This window comes from Neovison vison, chromosome 11 (assembly GCF_020171115.1).
Source record: "Neovison vison isolate M4711 chromosome 11, ASM_NN_V1, whole genome shotgun sequence".
In the NCBI taxonomy this organism is placed as follows: Eukaryota; Metazoa; Chordata; class Mammalia; order Carnivora; family Mustelidae; genus Neogale; species Neogale vison.
Window position 1 is genome coordinate 127,416,663 of NC_058101.1, and position 26,142 is coordinate 127,442,804.

The 26,142-nt window shown below is 36.5% G+C and overlaps 1 protein-coding gene across 1 annotated transcript in view; it reads left to right on the forward strand.

The window, feature by feature from the left end:
• GLRB (glycine receptor beta) overlaps positions 1-26,142 on the forward strand; it is a 100,582-nt gene that overhangs the window by 23,628 nt on the left and 50,812 nt on the right. Inside the window, exons 3-4 of the mRNA XM_044224684.1 lie at positions 22,000-22,106; positions 23,808-23,875. Coding sequence (XP_044080619.1) covers positions 22,000-22,106; positions 23,808-23,875 — 175 coding nt within the window. The remainder of the gene's footprint in view (positions 1-21,999; positions 22,107-23,807; positions 23,876-26,142) is intronic.

Sequence of the window (26,142 nt, forward strand, 5' to 3'; positions counted from 1 at the left end):
CTTACTGTCGGCTCTGTCTCTGTAGCTGGCTTTCCTGTTCCAATACCCGCAAGCTCTACAACACTCAAACACCCCCGATCCTTCTGTGACCCTGTGGGATCTGAGGCCACGCTGACCCCGCGTGGGCTTCGCCCCGGTTTAGCCTATGGAGCGATGTCCCTCAGCAGATCAGACTTTTAAAAGTCCTGATTTTGGGGCGCCTGGGTGGCTCAGTGGGTTAAGCCGCTGCCTTCGGCTCAGGTCATGATCTCAGGGTCCTGGGATCGAGTCCCACATCAGGCTCTCTGCTCAGCAGGGAGCCTGCTTCCTCCTCTCTCTCTCTGCCTGCCTCTCTGCCTACTTGTGATCTCTGTCAAATAAATAAATAAAATCTTAAAAAAAAAAAAAAAGATATAAAAAGTCCTGATTTTGTGCTCCGTTGCTCTGCCGCTTGCTGGGAGCTGGCCCCTCCCCCCGGGGTCTATCTTCCCGTCGCTTTGGATTCACTTCTCTGCCAGTCCTACCTTTCAGAAAGTGGTTGTTTTTCTGTTTCTAGAATTGCTGTTCTTCTTCTCTTTGATCTGCTGATGGATTTGCAGGTGTTTGCAATCTTTAGATAAGCTATCTAGCTGATCTCCTGCTAGCTGAAGTAGTCTCAGCCTGCTACTTCTCCGCCATCTTGACTCCTCCTCATTTTTCTATTTTTAGGCTAATTTTCTTAGGCAGAAAAACTAATCAGGGAGGAAATATCTGGGTAGCTTGATTAGACATAGGTCTTTCATAGATTCAGTACTAGGACTGGTTGAATACATTTGTGGCACACTTTCAATGCAAGGGTGGGTGCCATATGCTTGACATATGGCCCCATTTGATACAGTAAATCTAGCAGGCAACATCATTCACCTTTATATATGAAAAGTTTGTCTTGTGGAGCACATTTATGTAGCTTTTTTAAGGTCATAAGGTTAATAGTATTCTAGATATCTAATCCAGATAAGTATTTTAGACTAATTTTTTCCTCATATAGCACATCATAGCCCATCCTGTTTATTTGGAAGGTAATAAAACCAAGGTCAAATAGCTTTCTTATGGCATACCACTGGCTAGGAGCTGGGAGTAAAACTTAGGTCTTCAGATTCTCAGTCTGAGGTTTTTTTGTTTTTGTTTTTTTTTAATTAGCTTTCTTTCCAGTTTGTATTTATTTAGTTGTTACTTTCACCAATAAGAACTCATTTTTCTTTATCTTGATTTCACGTATCCTTTTTATATTTTTATCATTTTCAAATAACATAACAGGTTTACTTGTGGTCTTTTACGGAGATTGAAAAATCACTGAAGTTCTATCTAAATAACAGAATGTCAGTTTCTGAGTGGAGAGCCTTACAGTCTTCCTGTTCATTGATGTGTGTGTTCCACCACATAAAAACTTGTCGTTAGTTTGATTAATGGTATTCAATTTGAATGTTAGTTACCAAGAGAGTTGTGTAAATAAGTCATTCTGAGCTACTATTGTCATGAAACAGTATATGATGCATTCTTTCTTCAAACTGCATATATTCATACTGTAAGAACTACAAAGGCATAACTACAAAGGAAATTAAGTGTAAAACACACAGTTCTCTTTGGCTATGTTTTTAAGAGATAAAAAGCAATAGTCCAATTCTTCAGAGATAAGAAAGGGAATTATCATTTAGTGACCGTAATAAATTTGAAGTGAATGCATTTACTCCCTTTCATATAGAATATTAGAGAATTTTAGTTTTGACCAGTAATTCTAGTATCATCTTTTTGTTGCTTTGTACAGTCAATCTGTCTTTCTTTTCATGTGTATATATGCAGATGTTTGTGTCTGTCCATGTGGGTGTACACACACATATAATTAAACACAAAAGTTGTTTTTGTGTGTATTTTTTTAAACATTCTGAAGCCTAATATGCATACATAAAAATGCACTAATCATAAGTATATAGCTTAAGTTCACATTTAACCGTGTAACCAGCACTTGAGACCTAGAGATAGCACATTACTCAAAAGCTTAGAAGCCACTTCATGTCCTCTTCCAATTACTCATTGCCTTCTTGAAGATTACCATACAGTATATTAAACTTGCCTTTCAACTATATATAAATGGAATAATCCAGTAAATATCTTTAATGAGTACCTTATTTTGTTCATTTTATCTATGAGATTCATCTGCAATGTTCAGTAGCTCATTACTGCATAGTATTCTATGAATCACTACACTTTATTTTTCTAGTCTACTTTGGAGACTTTGGGTTGTTTCCAAATACATGGACATACACAAAAATAAAGACTTTTATTGAGGACATATGAAAAACTAGAGATTATTGAGAAAAAGGCAACCTAATTGAAAATGACTAAAAGTCTATAGACAAAAGGCCATAAGCATCTTCACTAGTGATTAAGGAAATGTGAATTAAAATCACAATGGGATACTATTACACATCCACCAGAATGGCTAAAATTAAAAAAAAAAAAAAGTGGGGGGATATCAAGAGTGTGAGCCAGAATGTGAACTATAGCTCTCATACACTGCTGGTGAAAGTTCAGATTGGCATAACACTAGGTAAATTGACAGCATCTAAAAACCCCTGAAAATTCACATTCCCTATCATTCAGCCATTCTGTTTCTATGTATATATACTCAGTGGCAATGTGTACATGTTTACTCAAAGATATGTACAAGAATGTTCATAGAAACACTATATGTAACTACCAAAAATATGATTCATTTTTTTAAATTTTGAATGTGGTTTTTTTGATTCAAAAAATACAAATTATTTTAAAATACAAAATAATATTTGGCATTGCATCAAGAATTAGACCTTTGGTAGTACTAATATAGATTAAGTTGTCTAGAATGAGAATTATATGAAAAAGGTGAAATAGCCATTTGTAGCTGTGGTTAAAATATTCAAGATAAAGATGGACTCCTGTAAGTTATTTCTGGAAGTGTGCATCTTCTTTCTTATCAAAATTAGGTGGGTATAGTCAATGCTGGCTTATCATTGGAATGGAAGAGAGTAGTCCTATAGGTAGCTTGAAATGAAAGGCTCAAGGGCCTCTGGGTGGCACAGTCAGTTAAGCAACTGACTCTTGGTTTCGGCTCAGGTGCTGAGTTCAGGTTGTGAGATCAAGCCCTGTGTTAGGCTCCATGCTTGGCCAGGAGTCTGCTTGGGATTCTCTCTACTTGTGCTTTCTCTCTCTCTCAAGTGAATACAAACAAACAAACAAACAAATGGCAAAATTACTCTTTTACTCATTACTCATTATAATTGAGTAATTACTCAATGAGTAATTACTCATTACTCTTTTGAATGCATTTATATTATTTCACAATTCTTTTTTTTTTAAAAGATTTTGTTTATTTATTTGACACTCAGAGATCACAAGTAGACAGAGAGGCACTGTTAACCCACTGAGCCACTCAGGCACTCCTTATTTCACAATTCTTAATGAAAATTTTCAACTAGAATAAACAATCTCTTTCTGACCCTTAATGAACATACTGTCTACTTCTCATTTCATGTTTTAAAAGTTAATCACTTATTCACGTACTCTTTATTGAGCATTTAGTTTGTGCCAGGCCCTGACCCAGGTGCTTGGGATATAGCTGAGACCAAAACAACGTTCTTTGCCCTCAGGAAGTTTGATTCCAGTAAGAGACAGAACATGAACATGTAAACATGAATATTTTAAAAATTAAATTTATTTTTTTTCACTGTTCTAAAATTTATTGTTTCTGCACCATACCCAGTGCTCCATGCAATGCGTGCACTCCACAATACCAGCAATCAGTGCTGTGGGAAAAAAGAGAGCAGGATAAGGAGAATCGGGGGTGTAAGGGAGTTGCTATTTTATGCATGTTAGTTAAAAATATCTTTCTGATAAGGTAAGATTTGAATAGAGAGCTAAAAGAAGTAAAGAAGAAAGCCATGGCAATCTCTAGAAGAACATTGATTAAGGGAAAGAGACACCCAATACCAAAGTCCTGAAGCAGGCTTTATGTGTTCAAACAACAGTCTGGAGTCCAAGAACAGAGTGATGATGGAAGAGTCAGAAAGCCTGTAGTTCACTGAAAGGGTGATTCCCATGCTTTGTGTCTGAGCAACAGAAAACATGAAGTTTTTTCATTTACTGAGAGGTCTATCAAAGATTACATTAAGAGTAGATAGATAGGAAGTGAGGGAAAAATCAGGAGTTTGGTCTTGGTGCAATCATTTGGAGGTCTCTATTAGACTTTAAAGAGGAAATGTCTCCTAAGCTGTTGAATATGGATCGAAATTCTGGGGAATGGTGCAGTCTGGAGGTATAATTTTCAAGTTATAAATTAATGATGTGGATGAGGTCATGTAGAAAGTGTCTTAGGAAAGTAAAAACATCTGAGAAATGACTGGAGATGACATTGAAGAAATGAAGAACAGCAGGCAAAGGTGAATGGGAAGGAGCAGCTAGCGAAAGAAAGACTGGATTTAAAGGGAGTGTCTTTTACTTGAACTGAAGTCAAATTAAGAAAATCTTTTAAGAAGGTGGGTAGGGAATAACAATGTCAGATACTGCTGTGAGCTGGAGAGAGGTGAACATTGATAATAGGTCATTACATTTGACAACATCATTGACCTTGATAAGACTTTTTTCTATAGATGGTTACAAAATCTCGCTATATTGGATTTAATGGACATTAGTGAAGAAATGGGGGCTGAAAATATTAAAATTCTTCTGAGGAATTTTGATGTAAAAAGAAGCAGAGTAGTAATGAGCTATAGTCAGAAAGAACTTAGGGTCAAGAGGAAAGTTTTTACAGATGGGGGATAATAAAGGATATTTACAAGGTGGTGAGAAGTTTCTGGTAAAGAGAGAAAGCTTGTGATGCAAGAGAGCAGGGACAGTTGCTGGAGTGATTCCGCAATGGCAGAAACTCACAAAGAAGTAGAAAATGTAACCTTCAGTAGCATTTTTATCTTTTTTTTTTTCCAGCTTGTCTATGAGGTTCACAATGATAGAAGAAAAGTAGACAAACAATTGTTTTGTTTAAGAGTCCTATTACATGGGAAAAATAAAAAAGGATTTCATCTGGTAACAGTATATTGCACTTACTATCCTTGCCACTTATTTTGGGCTAGAACACAGATGCCAAAACAAAATCTTCTGATATACACCAGGGCATCAACTATATTTCTCTCAAGTCTCCGTTACATAACCATGCAGGATCTGTACAACACACACAGGTTTTAATTGACTGATACTTCTATACCATACAGTAGATAACTGGTTATGGTTCATTGGTCTGTCTCTGTGGGCTCAAGAAGATTAGTTTACAGAGCTGCAGATTGTTATTTTTTCCATATACTTGTTTGTCTTTGGAGTCCTGTTTCTAAGCCATATTGCACAAATTGCCTTTCAACAGTGTGTGAAATTTTAGGAAAAAACACCCTTGAACAGGAATATTAATTAAGACTTTCTTTTTTCCCCCAATTCTTTTGTTTTATTTCTTTCAGTGTTCCAGAATTCATTGTTTATGCACCACATTCAGTGCTCCATGCAATACATGCCCTCCATACTATCTACCATATGGTTCATCCAACTCCCCACCCTCTCCCCTCTAAAACCCTCAGTTTGTTTCTCAGAGTCCACAGTCTCTCATGATTTGTCTCCTCCTCCGATTTCCCCCAACTCACTTCTCCTCTCCATCTCCCAGTGTCCTCCGTGTTATTCCTTATGCTCCACAAATAAGGGAAACTATATGATAATTGACTCTCTCTGCTTGACTAATTTCACTCAGTGTAATCTCTTCCAGTCCCATCCATGTTGATACAAAAATTGAATCCTTTCTGGGGCGCCTGGGTGGCTCAGTGGGTTAAAGCTGCTGCCTTTGGCTCAGGTCATGATCCCGGGGTCCTGGGATCGAGCCCCGCATCGGGCTATCTGCTCAGCAGGGAGCCTGCTTCTTCCTCTCTCTCTCTCTCTCTCTGCCTGCCTCTCTGCCTACTTGTGATCTCTGCCTGTCAAATAAATAAAATCTTAAAAAAAAAATTGAATCCTTTCTGATGGAGGCATAATATTCCATTGTATATATGGACCATATCTTCTTTATCCATTCATCCATTGAAGGGCATCTTTGTTCTTTCCACAGTTTGATGACTGGGGCCACTGCTGCTATGAACATTGGGATACAGATGTTCCTTCTTTTCACTACATCAGTATTTTGGGGGTAAATACCCAGTTGTGCAATTGCAGGGTCATAGGAAAGCTCTATTTTTAATTTTTAAAGGAATCTCCACACTGTTTTCCAAAGTGGTTGCACCAACTTGCATTCCCACCAACAGTGTAAGAGGGTTCCCCTTTCTCCACATCCTCTCCAACACATGTTGTTTACTGTCTTGTTAGTTTTGGCCATTCTAACTGGTGTAAAGTGGTATCTCAATGTGGTTTTGATTTGAATCTCTCTGATTGCTAGTGATGATGAACATTTTTTCATGTGTCTGTTAGCCATTTGTATGTCTTTGGAGAAGTGTCTGTTCATGTCTTTTGCCCATTTTTTGATGTGATTATCTGTTTTGTGTATGTTGAGTTTGAGGAGTTCTTTATAGATCTTGGATATCAGGCCTTTGTCTGTAATGTAATTTGTGAATATCTTCTCCCATTCTGTGGGTTGCCTCTTTGTTTTGTTGACCGTTTCCTTTGCTGTACAGAAACTTTTGAACTTGATGAAGTCCCAAAAGTTCATTTTCACTTTTGTTTCATTTGCCTTTGGAGACATGTCTTGAAAGAAGTTGCTATGACTGATGTCAAAGAGGTTACAGCCTTTATTCTCTAGAATTTATAGTTAAGACTTTCTTTGGATAGCAGTGATCTTGTAGAGGAAGAAATAGAATTTATAAGACATGAACAACTGCTCTTATTTTTACATATTAATCTAAACTCTTCATATTTAAATAAAATAGAGGTGGCATTTTTGAAATAGAGGTTTTTTTGAAATAACTTCTAAAAATGTAGAAATGACTGATTTTTTATTATTAGGACAAAGCACTTTTATTTAAATAGAGAGGCAAGTTATTAAAATTCTAATTTGTAATTTCATAATTCTTTAATCTTAGCTCATGAAAATTCTTAAATCTCTACTTTAATAAGTCTGCCTTTTAAATTCATAATCACCTTCTGTATTTGAAAGTTTTTTATGCCTATGTGATGTCCTACCAGAATCCAAATTATAGAAATCATAATTGATTATTTGGTATTAAGGAGCATCTTGCTACTTTAAACTTCAAAAATGTAATTACTTGTATTTAATTTTAAGTAAATATTAACATTTACTTTATTAATTAAATAGTCTATAATTACTTACCTTTTCTGTTAAAAAGGACCACTAAGAGCAGTTAAAATTTAACTTAGTTTATCAGGAAGTTGAAGTAGGGTTCTTTCTGACTCAGTCTTAGATGAAGTGCCAAAGGCCACAAACAAAATGATAGGTGCCTTGATGGCCTTAATGGGTTAAGACCGAGACCAAGTAGGAGAAATTGTTTGGAGAAATTTGCTGGAGCCCAGTGGCATTTTCCATACCCTTTGCCACTGGAGATGGGAGGGAAATGTATTTCCTTCTTCTCAAATCCTAGTGAGAGGCAGAACCATGTCTGTCCCCTTTAGTTTGAGGGGCACATAGTAGACTGATTTCTGACTCACATCAGAGAAGTCAAAGGCATGGCTGTGACCATGGGTTAGAGGAGATACCACAGAGAAGAGGGCTACCACAACATGGAGATTCACTTTCTGTTTATCAGGAAAAATAATACTTGAGTAGTCACTTGACACTATGATAGAGACCAAGAGATGTAGACAGTGACAGCGAGAGCAACGTGAGCAAGAACATGCTCGCTTGATGTTTAAAACCAAGGAACTTTGCTCCAAAGGGCCTAGGGGCATGTTGGAACCCAGTACTGTGCCTGTGAGGTGTGGACTGCAGAATACCTGGAGTGAAGGTTAGAATCAGGAGCTGTCGGCTGAAGAAAAGCCATGGCCATTTCATGGTCATTGAAATGAGAGGTTCTCAAAGAGAGGATTTTGAGAAACCCACAAAGATGCTGTAAACTAACAAGGCAGGAGAACAGAACAAAAACTAGTCTGGCCTGCAGCACCTTTCTGAGGAAGACTTGTCTAGGGGAGGGAGGGCATATCATTTTTGAATCAAGCTGAGAATTTTTATTATTACCAGGGAGTGGGCAACTGAATTATAAAAAGTGACAGTTCTGGAGGGACTTAAAGTGCCATGGAGACCTTTTATTATCTGAGAGTGACTGTAAATATTATGAGATCTGCGGAAGATTTCATGCAAGTACTAGCTCACAAAGTGAATTTGGATGGGTGTAGAGGGAAAAGCAGAATATGTTTGTATGTATATATATATATAAAGAGAGAGAGAGAGAGAGAGATTGAGAGAGAGAGAGTCTTCTAGAGTCTAGCTCATTCAATAAAAAGTTACATTGGTTTCCAAACAGTGGCTGATAAGAACAACAACAACAAAAGGCTTATCTTTCATTATCCAGATGCCACCATGTACTGCAAGGAAGCAGTTCATCTCACTGAATGACATTCATACTTGTTGCCTTTGTATCTTTTAGTGGGATGTTTGTCTGAGACACTTATCGTTGTTCAGACATGTGTGACTGTGGATATTTTAATGAAGATATCATTCAAAAGAGAGAGTTTTCTGATCTCTATCTCACAAATAATCTTATACCTTAGAAATGCTGCAAAGAGAAGCTACAAAGAGCAGTTACAGCCGAAACAGGGTCAATAGTGACAGCTTTTCCCTGGCTCACTCAGTTCACTCCTGAGCAGAAGAAGCCCCTTTATCCAAAATCTCGGCAGTATCTCTTGGAGCTCTTTACTCTAAAGGGCTGTGAGGCTTAAATTATTTGTTTCAGTTCCCAATTTCTTCTCTGGCCTCTCAATAGCTTGTTTTTAAGTTTTGTTTTGTATTAGCAAAAAAAACTACTTCCTTTTATTAGCTCAGTACCATAATTTTCTAGAAAGTAGTAGAACTAGAGTATTGCTTTGGAAAATGAACTCACAGTACGTATTTATGTAAGGAATGAGAATATTTTACATATTTGCTTAACCAAACCACATAATTGATAAGTTTCAACTGGTTTAGGCTCCACTTTTTTTTTCACCCTGACTGGTTTATCTTATTTTGTAACTGATTTCTCTTCCTTTGCCTATGACACAAAATAGGTTAGTGGGAAGTGATATGTAACACAAAGAATATAAATAGACCTTGTTCGAAGGTCTTTATTTAAATTGTCTAACCCTGAAAACAGGTCTTTTTTGAAGAAATGGTTTTCCAGGATTATTAGCTTCTGTGTATCAGTTAGCTCATCTGTAAACAGAGCTAATAACCTTGGAAAATCACCTCACTCAACATCATCATATTTGCAAGATTTCATCCATGTTGTGGGTATAGCAATAGTACTTTCCTCCTCATTGCTGTGTTGTATTCAATTGTCTTGAATATACTACCTTTGTATATTTGTCCGCTTTACACGTCAAATGAAAAATACATATGAGCATAGGTGGAGGTTCGATTTGAAAGGATTATTCCAATAGACTGAATGCTCTGACTTTAAGTTCTTTAAGCATCTCAAAGGTCTGGCAGAAGGGGCTTCTCTTTTATAGGAGTAATTGAGGCTGGAAGGAACCAGGTGTTGGGGAGTGCAGTGAGCAGTGGCAAAGTTGGACAATTTTTCTTTGCCACAAGCCAGTTCTTGGGGAAATCCATTAAGGAGGGTTTGTTCTGCTCTTTAAGTGACTGCTTAATCTCAGGGGCATGAGAAAATTGAGGATCCTTTGGGGAGAAGAGAAGCCTAACCCAAGTTTCTTCAAGTGAGGTGGCCAGGCATCTAGTTCAGGTTGGTTAGTGGGGACAAACAGTTCAGGTACTCATTTATGAGACAAAAAAGGGGAATTTAGGGGATTTCTGGTCTTGTCATAGGCAAGCAAGGGTTAACCACGAGTCTTACCAGGTTATCTGGGGACAGGATCTTTGCAGTAAGATGCTTCCCAGAATGCTAAAAGGCAAGGATATTTCTTAACGTCCCAGTGTTCTGGGAATTCAAGTGAAGTTTGAATATTACTGTTATTACTCTTGATGAATATTCATAATGCTTCCAGTTTGGGGTCTTTATTATTGGGGTTTGTTAAAGGTGTTATAAACATTTTTATATACGTGTTTTGGTAGTCATAAGTATATACCTAAGAGTGAAATTTCTGTATCAGAGGCTATGTGTATACTGAACTTTGGACAGTTTTCCAATTAGACTTCATCATTAATATATGAGAGTTCCAGCTGCTCCATGCTCATATCCAAAGTTGATATTATTAGCATTAACTTGAATTTTAGCCATTTGGTGTAGGTACAATGATATTGCAATGTGATTTTAATTTGTATTTCTCCAGTGATTACTATTGTTTGAGCATCTTTTCATGCATATATTGGACTTTTAGCTGTCTTCTTTTGCAAAGTGCTATTTCAAGTGTTTGCTCACTTAAGTGTTTGTTTTTTTTCCTGAGTGGTATGTGGAAATTCTTCATACATCCTAGACAGGATTCCTTGTCACAAGCATGTACTGTAAATCTCTTCTCCATCCTTTGATTCAACTTCTTATTGGTAACTTTTGATGAGTTGATGTACCTATTTTGAATGAGTTCTGATTTATTAGTTATTGTTAATGCTTTTGTGTTTTGTTTTTACATCTTTCTTTGTTCCAAGGTCATGTAGATAGTCTGTTTTTGTTTTTGTTTTTTTTTTTCCTGAGAGCCTTATTGTTTTATATTTCACATTTAGTTGTGTAATCTACTTCAGTTCGCTTCTCATATATGATGTGGGATAACTCAAGACTCATTTCTAAAATAGGCATATTGATTAACACAGCACATTTGTTGAAGAGGCTACCCTTTCCCCGATTTCCAAGTGATAGCTGTACAAATAGTTCAATAATCAGCCATTCGATTCAGTTAAAAAAAAACCAAACTTACTTTTGACTTTTTTCTTACACTTAATTGAGCAATAACTCATTCAAAACTTATTATATGTATACATACAGTATAGATTTTCTTTTGGGGGGGTTGTCACTCGAAATTGTGTTTTTAAAATTTTTTCCATCTTATTATGATAAGAACACTTAAATAACATGTAGCCCTCTTAACAGATTTTTGTGTGTAATATGGTATTATTAGGTATAGACAGTGTTAAACAGCAGACCTGTAGAGCTTTCTCATTTTGCATAACTGAATTTTACCTTTTGATTAGCCACTGCTCTTTTCTTCTCACTGCCAATCATTATTTTCTTCTTTGCTTCTCTGAGTGTGACTACTCTAGATACTTTATATGAGTGGAATCGTTCATGCGGTATTTATGCTTCTATGACTGGCTTATTTCACTTCGCATAATGGCCTTAATATTCATTCCTGTTGCATGTTGCAGGACGTCCTTCTCTTTAATGGCTGGGTAGGGGAACGCCTGGGTGGCTCAGTGGGTTAAGTGTCTGCATTTGGTCAGGTCATTATCTGAGGAGTCCCTGCATTGGGCTCCTTGCTCTGCATTCTCCCTCTGCCTGTGGCTTTCCCTACTTGTACTCTCTATCTCTCTATCTGACAAATAAATAAAATCTTAAAAAAAATGAAGACTGGATAGTAGTTGATTGTATGTATATGCAGGACTTTTTATCTATTCCTCTGTCAGTGGACATTTAGTTTGTTTCTGTATTGTGGCTACTGTGGTGCCCTGACTCCGGTGGTGCAGACACAGGGAAGAGGTGTGTTTCTAGCCCAGTCACAGTGCAGCAAGGTGGTGGGGGTGGTGAGTGCTGCTTGTTGGCACAGCTGTTCTGTTCTCTGTCATCCCCAGGGACTAGCATTTGTGCTGGGTCCCTCAGTGCCCCAGATGAGATAGGAGCTGGTCCCTAGGGTGGCACCTGGCAAAGCTGGTGTATTAGATATGAAGTCTGAGGCTTTCCCTCTTCAGGGAGGAACTGCAAGCTGAGGACACATTTGGATGGGATTATTACACTGTGCTGTGCTGTGCTGTGCTAGGGTGGGGATTAGGGCAAGAGGGTGTTTCCATTTTTCCTACTAATTTCATTGCACCTGCTTGGGTGTAGAAGCCTGTCAACTAGCTTTTGGATTTCTGACAAGAGAATTCATCTGTGTGGTGCTGTTGAGTTGGTATGCCCACAGAGGGAAGGAGTGTCGATTTCCTTCCCTGCCCCTCAGTACTATGCCCACTCCAGTCTGGCTCCTGTCTCTCTCACCTGAAAAAAAGCTCTCCTTTTGCTAAATCCCATGGGTAAGGCTTCATTCTTCACCTTAACCTCTCAGTGGCATTTGGTCCCATTAACCAACTCTTTCATAAAATATTCTTTCTCCTTAATTCTGTTCCCACCACATGCTTCTGGATTTCATCTTCTCTTGCAGTTTATTCTTTGTCTTAATTGTTGGCTTATCATCCTCCATCTGCTCATTAAATGTTGGACTTCTCAGTTTTTAATTCCATATTCTTTCACTGTAAACTCTCTTTTCTAACAAGTGATTCATTAGACTGTTAGAATCATCTGAGGAGCTTTCTAAAATCCTGATGCTTGGACTTCATCCCAAAATAATTAAAGCTGGGGTGGGACTAGGCCTTAGTTGTTTGCAGAGCTTCTCAAGTGAATTTAGTGCATAGCAAAGCTGAGAATCACTAGACAAATCCATCTGAACCCACAATCTTTAAATACTACCTTTTCATCAGAATAACCAACACTCGTGTTTGGTTTGTAAATACATGGTATCTTGCATGACATATAGAAAATGCTCAAAAACTTTGTTAAATAAATCCAAGGAATTACTAAAGTCAGGAAAATATTTGGTGTATAGATAATTGAGTGATAGTAACATTTTTGTTGTTCATTAAGTAATTGTATTATTTAGTTGATGTTGTGGGTTGAGTTGTCTCTAAGATGGTCTTTGAGATAAAGATTTCCACGCAGAAAGAGCTTGTTTTTGGGACAACACTTCTTGGGAATGAGGAAGCAGGTTCAAACACAGGAAAGGTGCAATTGCACCTGTGGCATGGGTTCGATGCCACAGGGCGTGCTGAAGCTGGGATGGTCCTTCAAAGTTATCTCAATCAGTAAGAAGAGACTTGAACGCTTTTGTGTCCCCATGTTGAAGCTTTGTTGGGTTTGTTGGGTTTGTTGGGTTTGTTGTCCCCATGTTGAAGCTTTGTTGGGTTTGAGTTGCCTCCAGAGCAGGACACCTTCCTTCAGCTGAAGGCTATTCCAAAAGGGACCCAGCTCAGAGCCTTAAGAAGCCAGCATTCCTGGCAGAAGCCTTGAATCCAGAGGGGTGATGGGGAGGATCTGGCACCATGGCATCTGCTACAAGTAGAACCAGATTAGCAGGCAAATGGGATCTTACTGATCATCTTATTTAGACCTTTGATTTAAAGGTGACTTTATGCGGCGCCTGGGTGGCTCAGTGGGTTAAGCCTCCGCGTTTGGCTCGGGTCATGATCCTGGGATCCTGGGATTGAGCCCCGCATCCGGCTCTCTGCTCAGCAGGGAGCCTGCTTCCCTTCCTCTCTCTCTGCCTACTTGTGATCTCTCTGTCAAATAAATAAATAAAAATCTTTAAAGGTAACTTTACTGAGGCTCAGAGAGGGATTTGCCTCATATTATGTAGTAACCTTAGAGTCTGTTGGGGTCTAAAATGCTAGTCCCCTTAGTCTTAGACAATTGTTTCTTCAGTTATACCCACTGTGTGTGAGTGTGGGATTTATCCTATCACCATTTCTGTTAGGCCAGAAAGGAAACATTTTATATTTATCTCTGCAGGGAGATAGAAAATTGAGAAAAGATAATTACAGTTGTAGCAGCAGTTAGAAGCAGAGTTAGAGGTATTACTCCGGATTCGCCTTTGCTTGATGAGCATGTAGTACTCTTTCTGCAGAGCATGGAATGTAATTGCTGAGTGAATGTTTTGAGGTTTATGTGTGTGTCCTTTGGTTATGAGGTTTATATCAACTTAGTAAACCAATAAGAAGTAGCGAGAATGTATAATGTTTTACACTGAGAAACATACCCTGTCAGTAGGCGACCCTTGCAGTATTCATATGATGAGGAATCTCACATGTGATCGGAGGTTAAAAGAGACCACAGCCTCTGATGGGACTGGGAAGTTGCTGGTCTCCAGAATCCAGCATCTCTGCAGATAGATGTTTCTACTCTGTGAAAAATGTTTTTCTTTGAGCCACGGATGATGTAACTGCATAACTGAAGGTAGACAAGATCTGGAAGTATTTCCACAGGACCCAACAGTTCCTGAGCCCAGTTGAGAGATAAACAGAAGGATTGCTGTGAAACTCTGTTCTTAATTATGATTCTTGGCCTGTAATGACACAGTAGATGTTGCCACACACAGGCACACATACCCATAAACACATTCTTTTCAAGTAAATATAAACTAATTAAACTAAATCAATCATGTAAAAGGTATCACTCACTGTATTCATAAACCTTCTGTTCATAGTTCAATCCAGAAACAGAACAGAAAATAAATATAGAAGCTGTCAAAAGAGGTAATAATAAGTTTAACTGTAATTAGGAAAATACAAAACAAACAAAACTCCTCTATAATAACCTTGCAGTTCCCTGGATTCATACATAACTACCGACTCAATTTATTACCTGAATATATAAGGTGTTTCTCTGTCTTTGTATGTCTGTCTGTCTGGTTATCTAGGAGAGTATTTTCACTGCTCTAAAAATCCTCTATGCTCTGCCTATCGATCCCCCACTCACCCCAGTCCCTGGCAACCCTTTTTACTCTCTCCATAGTTTTGCCTTTGTCCACAATGTCATATAGTTGGAATCATCACATAGTAGCCTTTACTTATTGTAATATGTATTTCTGGATGCTCTATGTCTGTTCATGGCTTAACAGATCATTTGTTTTTAGTGCTAAGTAATATTCCATTGTCTGGATGTACCATAATTTACTTATCCATTCATGTACTAAAAAACATCTTGGTTGCTTCCAGATTTAGCAATTATGAATAAAGCTGCTATAAATATTTGTGTGCAGATTTGTTCATGTAGATCTTAGGTTTTTATATCCTTTGGGTAAATACCAAGGAGTGAGATCGCTAAATCGTCTGGTAACAGTTATGTTTAGTTTTGTAAGAAATTGTCACCCTGTCTTTCAAAGTGGGTGCACCATTTTGCATTCCCATCAGAAATGTACCAGAGTTTCCATTGTTCCATATCTTCATTTGCTTTTGGTGGTATCAGTGTTATAGATTCTGACCACTGTAATAGGTATAATGCTGTCTCATTGTTGTTTTAATTTGCATTTCCCTGATGCCATATGATGTGGAGCCTCTTTCCATAGACTTATTTTCCATCTGTATGTCTTCTTTGGTGAGGTATCTATTAAGGTCTTTGGCACTCTGCTCTTTTTCCCCCCTCAAATAAATTTTATTTTAGAACAACTTTAGATTTACAGAAAATTTGCTAATACAGAGTTCACAAATACTCTGCTCCTAGTTTCTCCTATTATTAGCCTTTTGCATTTGTATGATACATTTTTTAATAATTAAAGAACCACTGCTGCTACACTGTTATTAAATAAAGTCCATTCTTTACTCAAGTTTCCTTAGTTTTTACCCAATGTCCTTTTTCTGTTCCAGAATGCCATTCAGTACATTACATCTAGTATTCATGTTTCCTTAGGCTCCTGTTGGCTGTGAAAGTTTCTCAGACCTTCCTTTTTTTACATGACCATGATGGTTTTGAGGAGTACTACTCTGGTATTTTGTAATGTCACTCTACTGGGATTGGTCTATGTTTTTCTCAGGATTAGACTGGAGGTATGTAGTTTTAGGAGGAAGGTCACAGGATACAATGCCGTTCTCATCACATTTTATTAATGGTACGTAAAATCAACATGACTCAACACTGTTGAGGTTAACCTTGATCATCTGGCTAAGGTAGTATGTGTCAGGTTGCTTTGCTGTAAAGTCACTTTTTTTCCCCTTCCCATTTTATATTCTTTGAAAGAAAGTCACTATGCACAGCACATGCTCAGGAGTTATGTCCCATCAGTTGAGAATAGAGGATATACTTGAAATTCCAGTTATTTGGAATCCTGCTTGGGAAGATTGACTATCCTCCTTCACTTATTTATTTAATCATTTATTTGTATCCATATGGACTCATGGATTTTTACTTTATACTTTGGAATATAACCCAATATGACTTTATTTAATTGCTCAAATCATTTAGATTTGAGCATTTGGGAAATCTTTTCATTGGATTGTGTGTCACTTTGACACACTGATTATCTTTTCTTTCTTTCTTTCTTTTGAGTTTACTTTCAGTTGCTATGAGATCTGATCTTTTCTTTATTTCTTTTTTTTTTTAAATGTTTTTCTTTTCCTCTCATTTTAGATGAGGATACCAGCATTTGTTTCCACAAAAGAAAGTTTCTACAACCTTAAGTGTTCAGGCCCAGGATCCCTCAGCATTGTAAATTTTGTGTGAATTTTTCAGGGAAGAACATAGATTTTGCCAGATTTTTAGTGTTGTCCATAACCTAAAAAGAGGTAAAGAATCACTGCTCCAGTGTAAAGGGGAGAAATAACACAACCTACACATTTTACATACCTTGCTCTTTCCTAACTGCTTTGTGCTTGCCTCAGTTCATGTCCAGCTGGAAGCTTTATAGCTCCCACACCCAGATTCCTCCTCCAGCATATGCCAGACTGCTTTCAGGTCCAAAAAGAACTTTGACCGTTGTTGTTACAGTTATAACTCTGTAAAAACATAAGCATCCCTTTGGACTCAGACTTTTAACTGGAGGGAAGATATTCAGTTAATATGCTCATATACACCAGTTTTGATATTGAATTATGCAGTATGGTCACTAAAGGGTCATGTAAAAATAAGAGTGTTCTACAGTTGATGGAAAGCTGAGTTTCCCCTTTGGAAAGAAATTTCTGGATTTGTCCTTTAGTTCTGGAAAACATTACATCATCCAACTATACAGCCTGATACATTCCTTGCATAACTTCACATATTAGTAATGACATTGGTTCAAGTTTAGGCAAGTGAACAAAAGAAGACTGGTTGTAAAAAGGCTTTTGATATAAAACATTATTTTCTCTAGTCATTTGATCACTTTGCTTGAGTAAAGTAAGTTATTTTCTTAAATTAATATCATATTTCTGTGGAATAAATCCTGTTTTGTCATAATAACAATTATTGATAGATTTCTTGAAATAAAACAAAATGGCATAGTCAAAATGGATAAAATATTGGACTGAGTTGCAGAATATAATGACTAACAATGAAACATGTAGTGTGTGACCTATTTAAATGCATTTAACTCTTCTTATTCTTGCTTGTTTTGTGTAAATAGTATAGTCACTTTCCCATATTACAGGGTTTATATACTAAAGTGCAGAGAAAAATTGCAGATTATTTCAGCTCTTTGGCAGAAAGTGCTGTAGCTTCTAGACTCTTAAAATGTATCTTAACATGTAGAGATGACTTTAATGTTGTTTTAGTATTGAGTGAGCTAAACAAAAGATTTCTATTGTTTTCAGGTAGGAAAAACCCCTGAATTCATGCATGTGAATATGAACTACATGGGATTCACTTAAATTTTAAAATATCTTTGAATTTCTAGTATAAGGAAAGGTGAACTATCAACTGAATATTCATATAAAATTAACTACAACAGACATGAAAATATATATTTATACAAATAAGAATAAAAAAAAGGAGCTATAATGTATTTGATATATTCCTTTTTTATTAATTTGAAGAGATTTTTCTTAGCTGACACTGATTTTTTTATTGTTGTTAATAAACAAGAATTTCCGTTGTTTTGTTTTTTGTTTTTGTTTGTTTTTAGCTGTGGAAAGAAAGAAAAACATTTGGGGATGTCTGGATGGAAGAGTGACTCTGATAAATTATAGAAAGAACAGATTCAGATTTTCCAGGAGTAATGATAAGTAAGGCTAATAGAAACTAAGAATTTATCACACACACACACACACACACACACACATACACGTCTATACACGCATTTATATAATATATCCCAAAGCAATATATGGGTGGATGGTGATAAGATGAATACTACTTCACTCCCATTTGGCAGGTTTATTGTGAAATGACAAGTAGGAATCAGAAATACCAGATTTCATAACTCTCCCATCTTAGGATACTTTCTTAGCCTTGCTGTCTTAGTTCCTGTGGGTACATCCTCTGTTGCTCCATTAACTCAACCTAGTGTGTACTCTTTTACCGGTCAGGGTTTTTCTCCTTCATTGAAGAACAGCTCTCTGGGTGGTTAATTATCTCTCCTGTTTCTCAGGGGAATGTTTGTGATTATCAAATCAAAGAATGTAATAGACATGATAGTTGATTCCTCAGTGTTTCATTCTGGACTATTGCTCTGAGCCAATCATGGTCGTTTTTTTCTCCTTGACAGTGATTGGTTCAGCAATGGCCATTGCTGGAAAACTTCTGAAGAAAACAAAAGAACAAAAGTAACCCCTATTCTGAGAAGACACCTCAGGAGGAAATGCTCTTTACCTGCATGTGATGTGTGGAAATGCCCTTGCTTTAGTGCACACAGGCTTCCTGAGGTTGCAGTCAGCTTAGAGGTCTGGCAGATAGGAGATGCCTGGGTGGCTCAGTGGGCTGAGCATTTGACTTTGGATTTTTGACTCAGGTCAAGATTTCAGGGTGGTGAGATAGAGCCCTGCTCTTGGGCTTAGTGATGAGGATGGAGCCTGCTTGAGATGCTCTCTCCCTCTTCCTGTGCGACTCCCCACCCCTGCTCACTCTCTTTCTCTCTCAAGTAGATAAATCTTAAAAAAAAAAAAAGAGCAGGCAGATGGAAAGTGCTTGAAAGAGTGTGTATTTCATACTATACAGAAAGTGTATGGAATTACAAAAATATAGAAGCCATGATTCCCTCAAGAATCATACTGTCTGGATTCAGTCTAGTTGTTAATAAATACACAGATATGAAAAAAAAAGCTATAATATAATTGCCAAACAGTCTGTTTATGTTTTTGTTTGTTAGAGTAAGATGGGATGATTGAAACAAGATTTTAGGAGAGCAGTCTTAAAGGACAGGTTGGGGTTAGAGTAGTACAGTGAGAAGTGGAAGTTACAATATTCCAGGAAGGGAGATTTACGCTGAACCAGTGAAGGGAGGAAGGACAAAATTTGGCAGTGAGTTCCAAGGACCAGAAAGTAAGTTTGATTGATACAACTTATAGTGGTACAGGAGGAAAGATTTTTTTCCTTCTATCCTCAATAGCTAGGTCTATGAACTAAATGACAACAGGCATATTAACAGGAGAAAAGGTATACAAATTATTAATTTTTAATATCACATTCATGGGGGCATCAGAGCTAAAAAAAATAGTGAATACCCACAGAGTGGTGAGATTTGAGAGCTTATATTATGTCTTCATAGAGAAAGGGGAGGAGGATATGTTCCTCTTAGGGGAAAATATAAGATTTTTAGGAAAGATGAATGAACCTTTAGAAGAACAGTTGGGAGTTATGATCGAATATGACAAAGTTTGTTTCTGTGTCCTGTCCTGTGATAAGAGTCAATCTTATTTAGTTGATGAAACTCCAAGGGAGGGGATTTATGACGGTAAATTCTTTTGGGGGAATCTGTCTGTAGGCAGATAGGAGTTCAGAGAAAGCCTCCCCTGCATTTGCTCTTTTTCAAGGACTTTAGCTCAAATAATCCGTATGCCAAAGAGACATCTTCCACAGTTGGAAGAAAAAAATCAGGCTGGAAAGTTCTCATTATTAAAATCAGTGTTAATTTTTTTAATATTGTCTGATCATTTCATTGGTTAAAATGGATGTACTTGTAAAGGATTTTACGTCAAGAGACACAATAATGAAGTCCTTAATTGATCCAATACAAGTATATTTTGTAATCAGTCAATTCTGTTTTCCTCCCCTGAATGGAAACCTTGTAAATGGGTTTGAACACTAATTTGCATCCTAATATCCAATTTTCCTACATACCTTCATTCTCTTCAGAGTTTTCAATCTTTTGATAAAGGATGATACTTGGCTCTAGGGAGGTTACAATTTCACCTGCAATGAAATGGGAAATCTCATTACTAACCCCCAAATTCCTGCAGCTATAGTATTGGCACTGATAAGGCCACGAGAAGCAATTTAAAAAATCTACATCATCTCCTGAACCTTTAGGAGGTTTAACTAACTGATCAGCATGTTTTCTTTAATATTTTGGACTCTGATATCTACTTGAAGAGATTGTCTGTATCAGTTTGTAGTGTTTTTTGGATTTTATAAACCTCTTAATATCAGTCGCATCCCACCTCTAGGGGTTATATCTTATCAGCAGACTGTATGTAATTAACTCAGAACAGAATTGCCTGATACATGAGAGGTTGGATTTCAAAACAAAACCATGCCCCTTACTTCTAAGTTTGCTTTGTATAAATTAATATCATTTTTTTGAAATCGAAACTTTCACCATATCAGTACAGAATACACTAGATAGGGGTAGATACTCCAAGTATAATTTTAAACTTCCTTGTGATTGTCATGGACTTTTTTCCTTTTTTGTATTGAGACAATGATAATATAAGACTTTATGTGTAAAGATATGTATTGTTTTACTTTATGTTAAACCAACAAACAGTAAACAACAAAACATTTTTCATTGGATTCCAAGAAAGTGGATTTTTTGTTTGTGTGGGTTTTTTTTAAGATTTTATTTATTTATTTGGCAGACAGAGATCACAAGTCGGCAGAGAGGCAGGCAGAGAGAGAGGACGAGGCACGCTCCCTGCTGAGCAGAGAGCCCGATGTGGGACTCGATTCCAGGACCCTGGGATCATGACCTGAGCCAAAGGCAGAGGCTTTAACCCACTGAGCCACCCAGGTGCCCCTGTTTGTGTTTTATAGTGCTTTCAAATGATACCAATTTGGTCAAAATTCATTGTTCAAAGTTAATTAAAAGAGAAAAAATGTGCCAGGTTTTTCTCATTTTGATAGCTAACAAGCAAACATATATAGAAAAGAGGTAGCTGTAACTTGTAGCTCTGTATTTTCCTTGTTTAATTGATCTGGTAATAGAGAAACTTCTTTTACCACTTCCCTGCATCCCCCACCATTCTCCGCAACATATTGAACTCATTGAGGACATTCATCGGTTATTTCTCGGGGAATACCATTTTATAAATGTCAGCGTGATAGTTTTCTGAATTGTTAGACTGTCTCTCTGGCCATATCCTCTTAGGGTATGTACATACTCTTTTGTTTAGGCAGAAGGTTAATGTACATTATTAAACTATTTTTGGGGGGCGCCTGGGTAGCTCAGTGGGTTGAAGCCTCTGCCTTCAGCTCAGGTCATGATCCCAGGGTCCTGGGATCGAGCCCCGCATCGGGCTCTCTGCTTGGCAGGGAGCCTGCTTCCTTTCCTCTCTCTCTCTCTGCCTGCCTCTCTGCCTGCTTGTGATCTCTGTCTGTTAAATAAATAATTAAAAAAACAAAACAAAACTATTTTTTGCTCTTTTCTTTTTCCCTTTTATCTCATTGTCTGTACTCCCTTTGTGCATCTCTAGATTTTGATTGCAGATTGCTTCTGAACTAGTAATATATCTACTTAATTTTATTTAAAAGAAAACAACATTGAGTACTTGGGGGAGTGTTGCATGAATTTAGAAAATTAAGTGCTAAAATACTTTCTTCACCTTTTATTTCTCATGACAACTATCTTTTGGGCATTTGACAATGCCTACTATTTTTATTTACTTCTATTTGGAAAAGCCATGCTGTAGTTGTGAATCTGTCTCAAAAAGCATCTCTTCTCCATGGAGAATTACACATTTCTATTGCCAGCTATGTCTAAATGCTTACCAGAGTTTTGTTTTGTTTTCTTCTCCTATAGCCAGCAGTCAGCCGAGGACCTTGCCCGAGTACCTGCCAACTCTACTAGCAATATCTTGAATAGGCTATTGGTCAGTTATGATCCCAGGATAAGACCAAATTTTAAAGGTTTGTTTCTTACCCCCTTCAAAACCTTCAATCTGTGCAGTTTAAAAGTTAATTTTATGTGTTTAATCATTCAGTTGTGATATTCAAAACAATAAGGTTTCAAATTGGCATGTTACTGTCCTGTGATGTTGCTTAGGTTTCGAGCAATTTAATGACAAAAATATTCAAAGACAAGCAGAATACTAGTTCTGTTGTTTCAAATGGTTCCCAGTTAAAAGAACAAAATAAGTATATTGTGGATTAGACTAACCTCCATCATGGGTTTGCTAAGCACTTAGTATTCCAAGTCTTAGTGATTTAAATTTCAAGCTCTGGACACAGAACTTCCTTTCATTCACAGACACCAAAGTTATAATTTGTAGAATAGCCCACACTTGTTAGGGATAGACAATAGTTCTGATATGTTTTTAGATTCTTTTAAAATTTTTGCTAGCATTTCACATTGATAAAAATATCCCTCTACTCTTTTGCTGAAAAAAAAAATGGCCATATGGTTTTTAAAAACATGCTAACTTTGTGAATAAAAGCAACTGTGTTTTCTACAACAGATTGTTTCTACTCCAACAGAATATTACTATTTATCACACCTTTCAAGAACTAAAACCATACTTGCAATAAAAGTCACGAGAAGATTGTATAGTTGTGCAAACTTTCTTTCTTTCTTTTCTTATTTTCTTTTTTTGTCCTCTTGACGAGCTGGGAAAAGCTATCTGAAAAAAAATATCCTCTGGAAAACTCTAATCCTTATTGCTGGCTAACGACAGGTATTAATGTAGATCAGATTAACATTATAAGGCTTGATATTTTTTTCTTCTTCCTTTGCAGAAAAAAAAAATGTCTGCAGCTGTTTCTAGTCAACTGAAGTTATACAACTATGTTGTAAAAACAGGGTTTTTTGTTCATTACCAGAACCTATTCAGTTACTTTCAACAACAGCCTTGGTCTGGGTTGTCACATGTCTACCATATATTGATTCACCACCTGTTTTCCATCAGTCAGTGGTTATGTGGCTAAAAGGCTAAATTCACATTTTCCCTTTGTTAACCCAACCAGCAGCCCACAATGAATAAAAAGAAAAAAGAAAAAAAAGAAAACAAAAAAGCAAGCAAGCAAGAAATTTGCAACATTATACCTTAATTCTCACTCCATGAACTTTCAAATTATTTTCCAACAGGTCAGGCAAAAATCTTTATAATGATTCTGTTATATGTCTGATTAACTTTGTATATTTATGAATTAAAAATCAAAATACAGTCATTATAGGTAATAGGTATTGAACACTGCTTTACTAATGAAAGTAAGACTTGAAATGATTATAAAAATACAAAAAACTAAAACATTAAAAAATGTTTTTTTTAAAGAATGTTTTACGTTTTCTTAAGGTAAGTGCGTTAGCTCAATTAAAAACTTCTTTAAAAGTTAACATATTTACTCAGTCTTAACAATTTAAGAAATAAATATTTCTGAATAATAACATGAGTTAATACAACTTAACTCATTTTTAAATTTTTATTATGATGCTTTACTTAGAAAAATAAGTTAATAGCAATTGTGAACATGGAATACTAAGACCATAGTTTTAAAGTTTTGTATCTCAAGTGGATTGGAAAAAATATAAAATCAAGTACATAAACCATAGAAATATGATAATCTAACCAAATTCTAACAGTTACTGAGTATGTTCTTAATTTTTATTTGTAGGCATTCCTGTTGATGTAGTAGTCAACATTTTTATCAACAGTTTTGGATCTATTCAAGAGACAACAATGGTAAGATTACAGGCAATTTAATATTTTTAATTATCAAAATTTTAACTAGAAGATAGTGAAAGATATAGTAAAACTGAAAATAAGGAGTAACTCTATGGAAAAATGCATGCTTTTTTCTAGTATGAAATATCCAAATTCCAAGGTGTGTTACATCAGAGATTTCAGTGCCTATATAATTTTGCAATTCAAATGTAGCCTTAATGCTAATTAAAACTTACAGAGTTGAAAGAATTAATTTACTCACTCTGAGCTACTAATTGGATACCACCTGGGAAAAGCATTTATGAATATTCTGGAGCAATGTTTATTTCCTAGTATGCATGTATGTATGAACATTAAAAAATACTTAAGTGTTCACAGTTTATTTTTCTTTCTTTTTTTAAATTTATTTTAAGTTTTATAATCGTTTATTTTTCTCCTAGTTTCCTGAGGAGAATCTTTGTTTCCTCTGTAGTGCTAATATTGTGGTGCTTGGATCAGAGAATTATAAAAAGCAAAGAGGAAAATTAATTTTTATAAGATAAGGCAACAGAGCTCCGTGAAAAAATTATATAATAAGAGGAAAGATCAAGGAAGGGCAAAAGAGGAGCAAGAAAGAGGTGACAGGAAGGCTCCTGTCTTGAAAGGATTGGGCAAGGAGTGGCTGCTACCCATGATGAGTTGGACTACAGGGACAAAGGCTTCTATAAAGTAGTAGTTTTGTTAGTAGGTTACTAATTAGTAGATTACATTAGCAGACTTTCTGAATAATGTGTGATATAATTACTCCTGCTTCTTAAAAGGCATTCAATAAAGTCTACTTGCTCTTTGATGTTTTAGAATATTAGGTTTTCTGCCTTTTTGAAAAACGATGTGCTGAAATGATACTTCAAGTGGGAGAAAGAAGGCCCAAGTTTTTTTGTATTTTTTTGAGATCCTTATATTTTATTAATAATATACACTGTGGATCGAAAGGCCAGTAATGGATTGGGCACAGTACAATTTTTCAGGGACTCTCCCAGGCTAGAGAAAGAATGATTTAAAATACTTATTCCTTTATTCCTCATGGCAGCATAATGTGTTATCAAAGCAACTATTTATTGCATCTGATTTGTGACACCCATTTTTGTATCTAATTGCAATAAGAATGTTATTTATTTTTTGTAGAAGCATGTATTTAGCCCCTGAATAATTGGTTATTTTCTTAGTGTGTAAATATTCTTAGAGAATTATTCAAAAGTAGATTCTGGAATCAAATTCATTGATTTCCGGTGACTTTTTAGTTTACCTAAATGACAGAAACAGAGTACAGATCAAAGACAGCTACAGAGTAAGATACAGTGAGTGCCGTATAGCACTCAGGAGACAAGTGTAGCACTTGTTTACCAAAAATGTGGTTAGTCTAGCTAAGCACTTCACTTTGTAAGAATAAGAGATGTCCTTTTTTCAAGGTGAAACTTTAAAGGAATCCATTTTGTCTGGATACTCTTCTCTGTGCCCTCTTGTATTTCTTGGCATCACTACACTAATACTAAATCATCCCTGAAAGAATGTTCTGGCCTGATGGAAACGCTCCTGCTCTGTCTTGCATTTTGGGACAGTTAATACAAGGATATTTTTTCTCATTTGCATAAAAGCCACACATGTGTCCAGCTCAGTAGATATCATTAATGTATCTCTACTTCAGTCATCATTGAATGCCTTCCAAATGTTAGATACTTCAACTTCTCCAGGCCCCGTCTGTAGTTACTTGATGATATCCGGCTGAAAACACCGGGGGAAAGGGATGCTAGAAAAGGGAGAGGAACTTTCCTACAGATTATTTGAGGATTATAATAAAATATTGCATATTTATAACATATTCTCATATTGTCCTCCTTCAGGGATTCAATATAGTAGCTAGCCCAGGGTACTTACTGCTGGGACCAGATTCAGCCTATTCTCATCAGAGTCTTTGTCCCTGCTTTTTAACCGTGATTTCCATTTCTTCTAATTAGAGACTTTTCTGGCTGCTCTGACTCACTTTGTGCCTTCTTTTCAATCCAGGTCTTTCATCTCTATCACTTGTTACTTAAATCTGATAGCTTTATTTTTCTCTCTCTCTCTCTTTCTTATTTATTTTGCTAATAGCCCGAGAGTATATTTCTTAAAAACAAACCCAACAAAAAAGTCCCCTAAAACAAGAGGTTGGGAAAACAGAGAGTATTAGATTTGTGTAAATAAAGGATATATGTTCAGGGAAACAATATCGTGACCAGTGTGTAAGTTGCAATATTAGACTGGCTTGT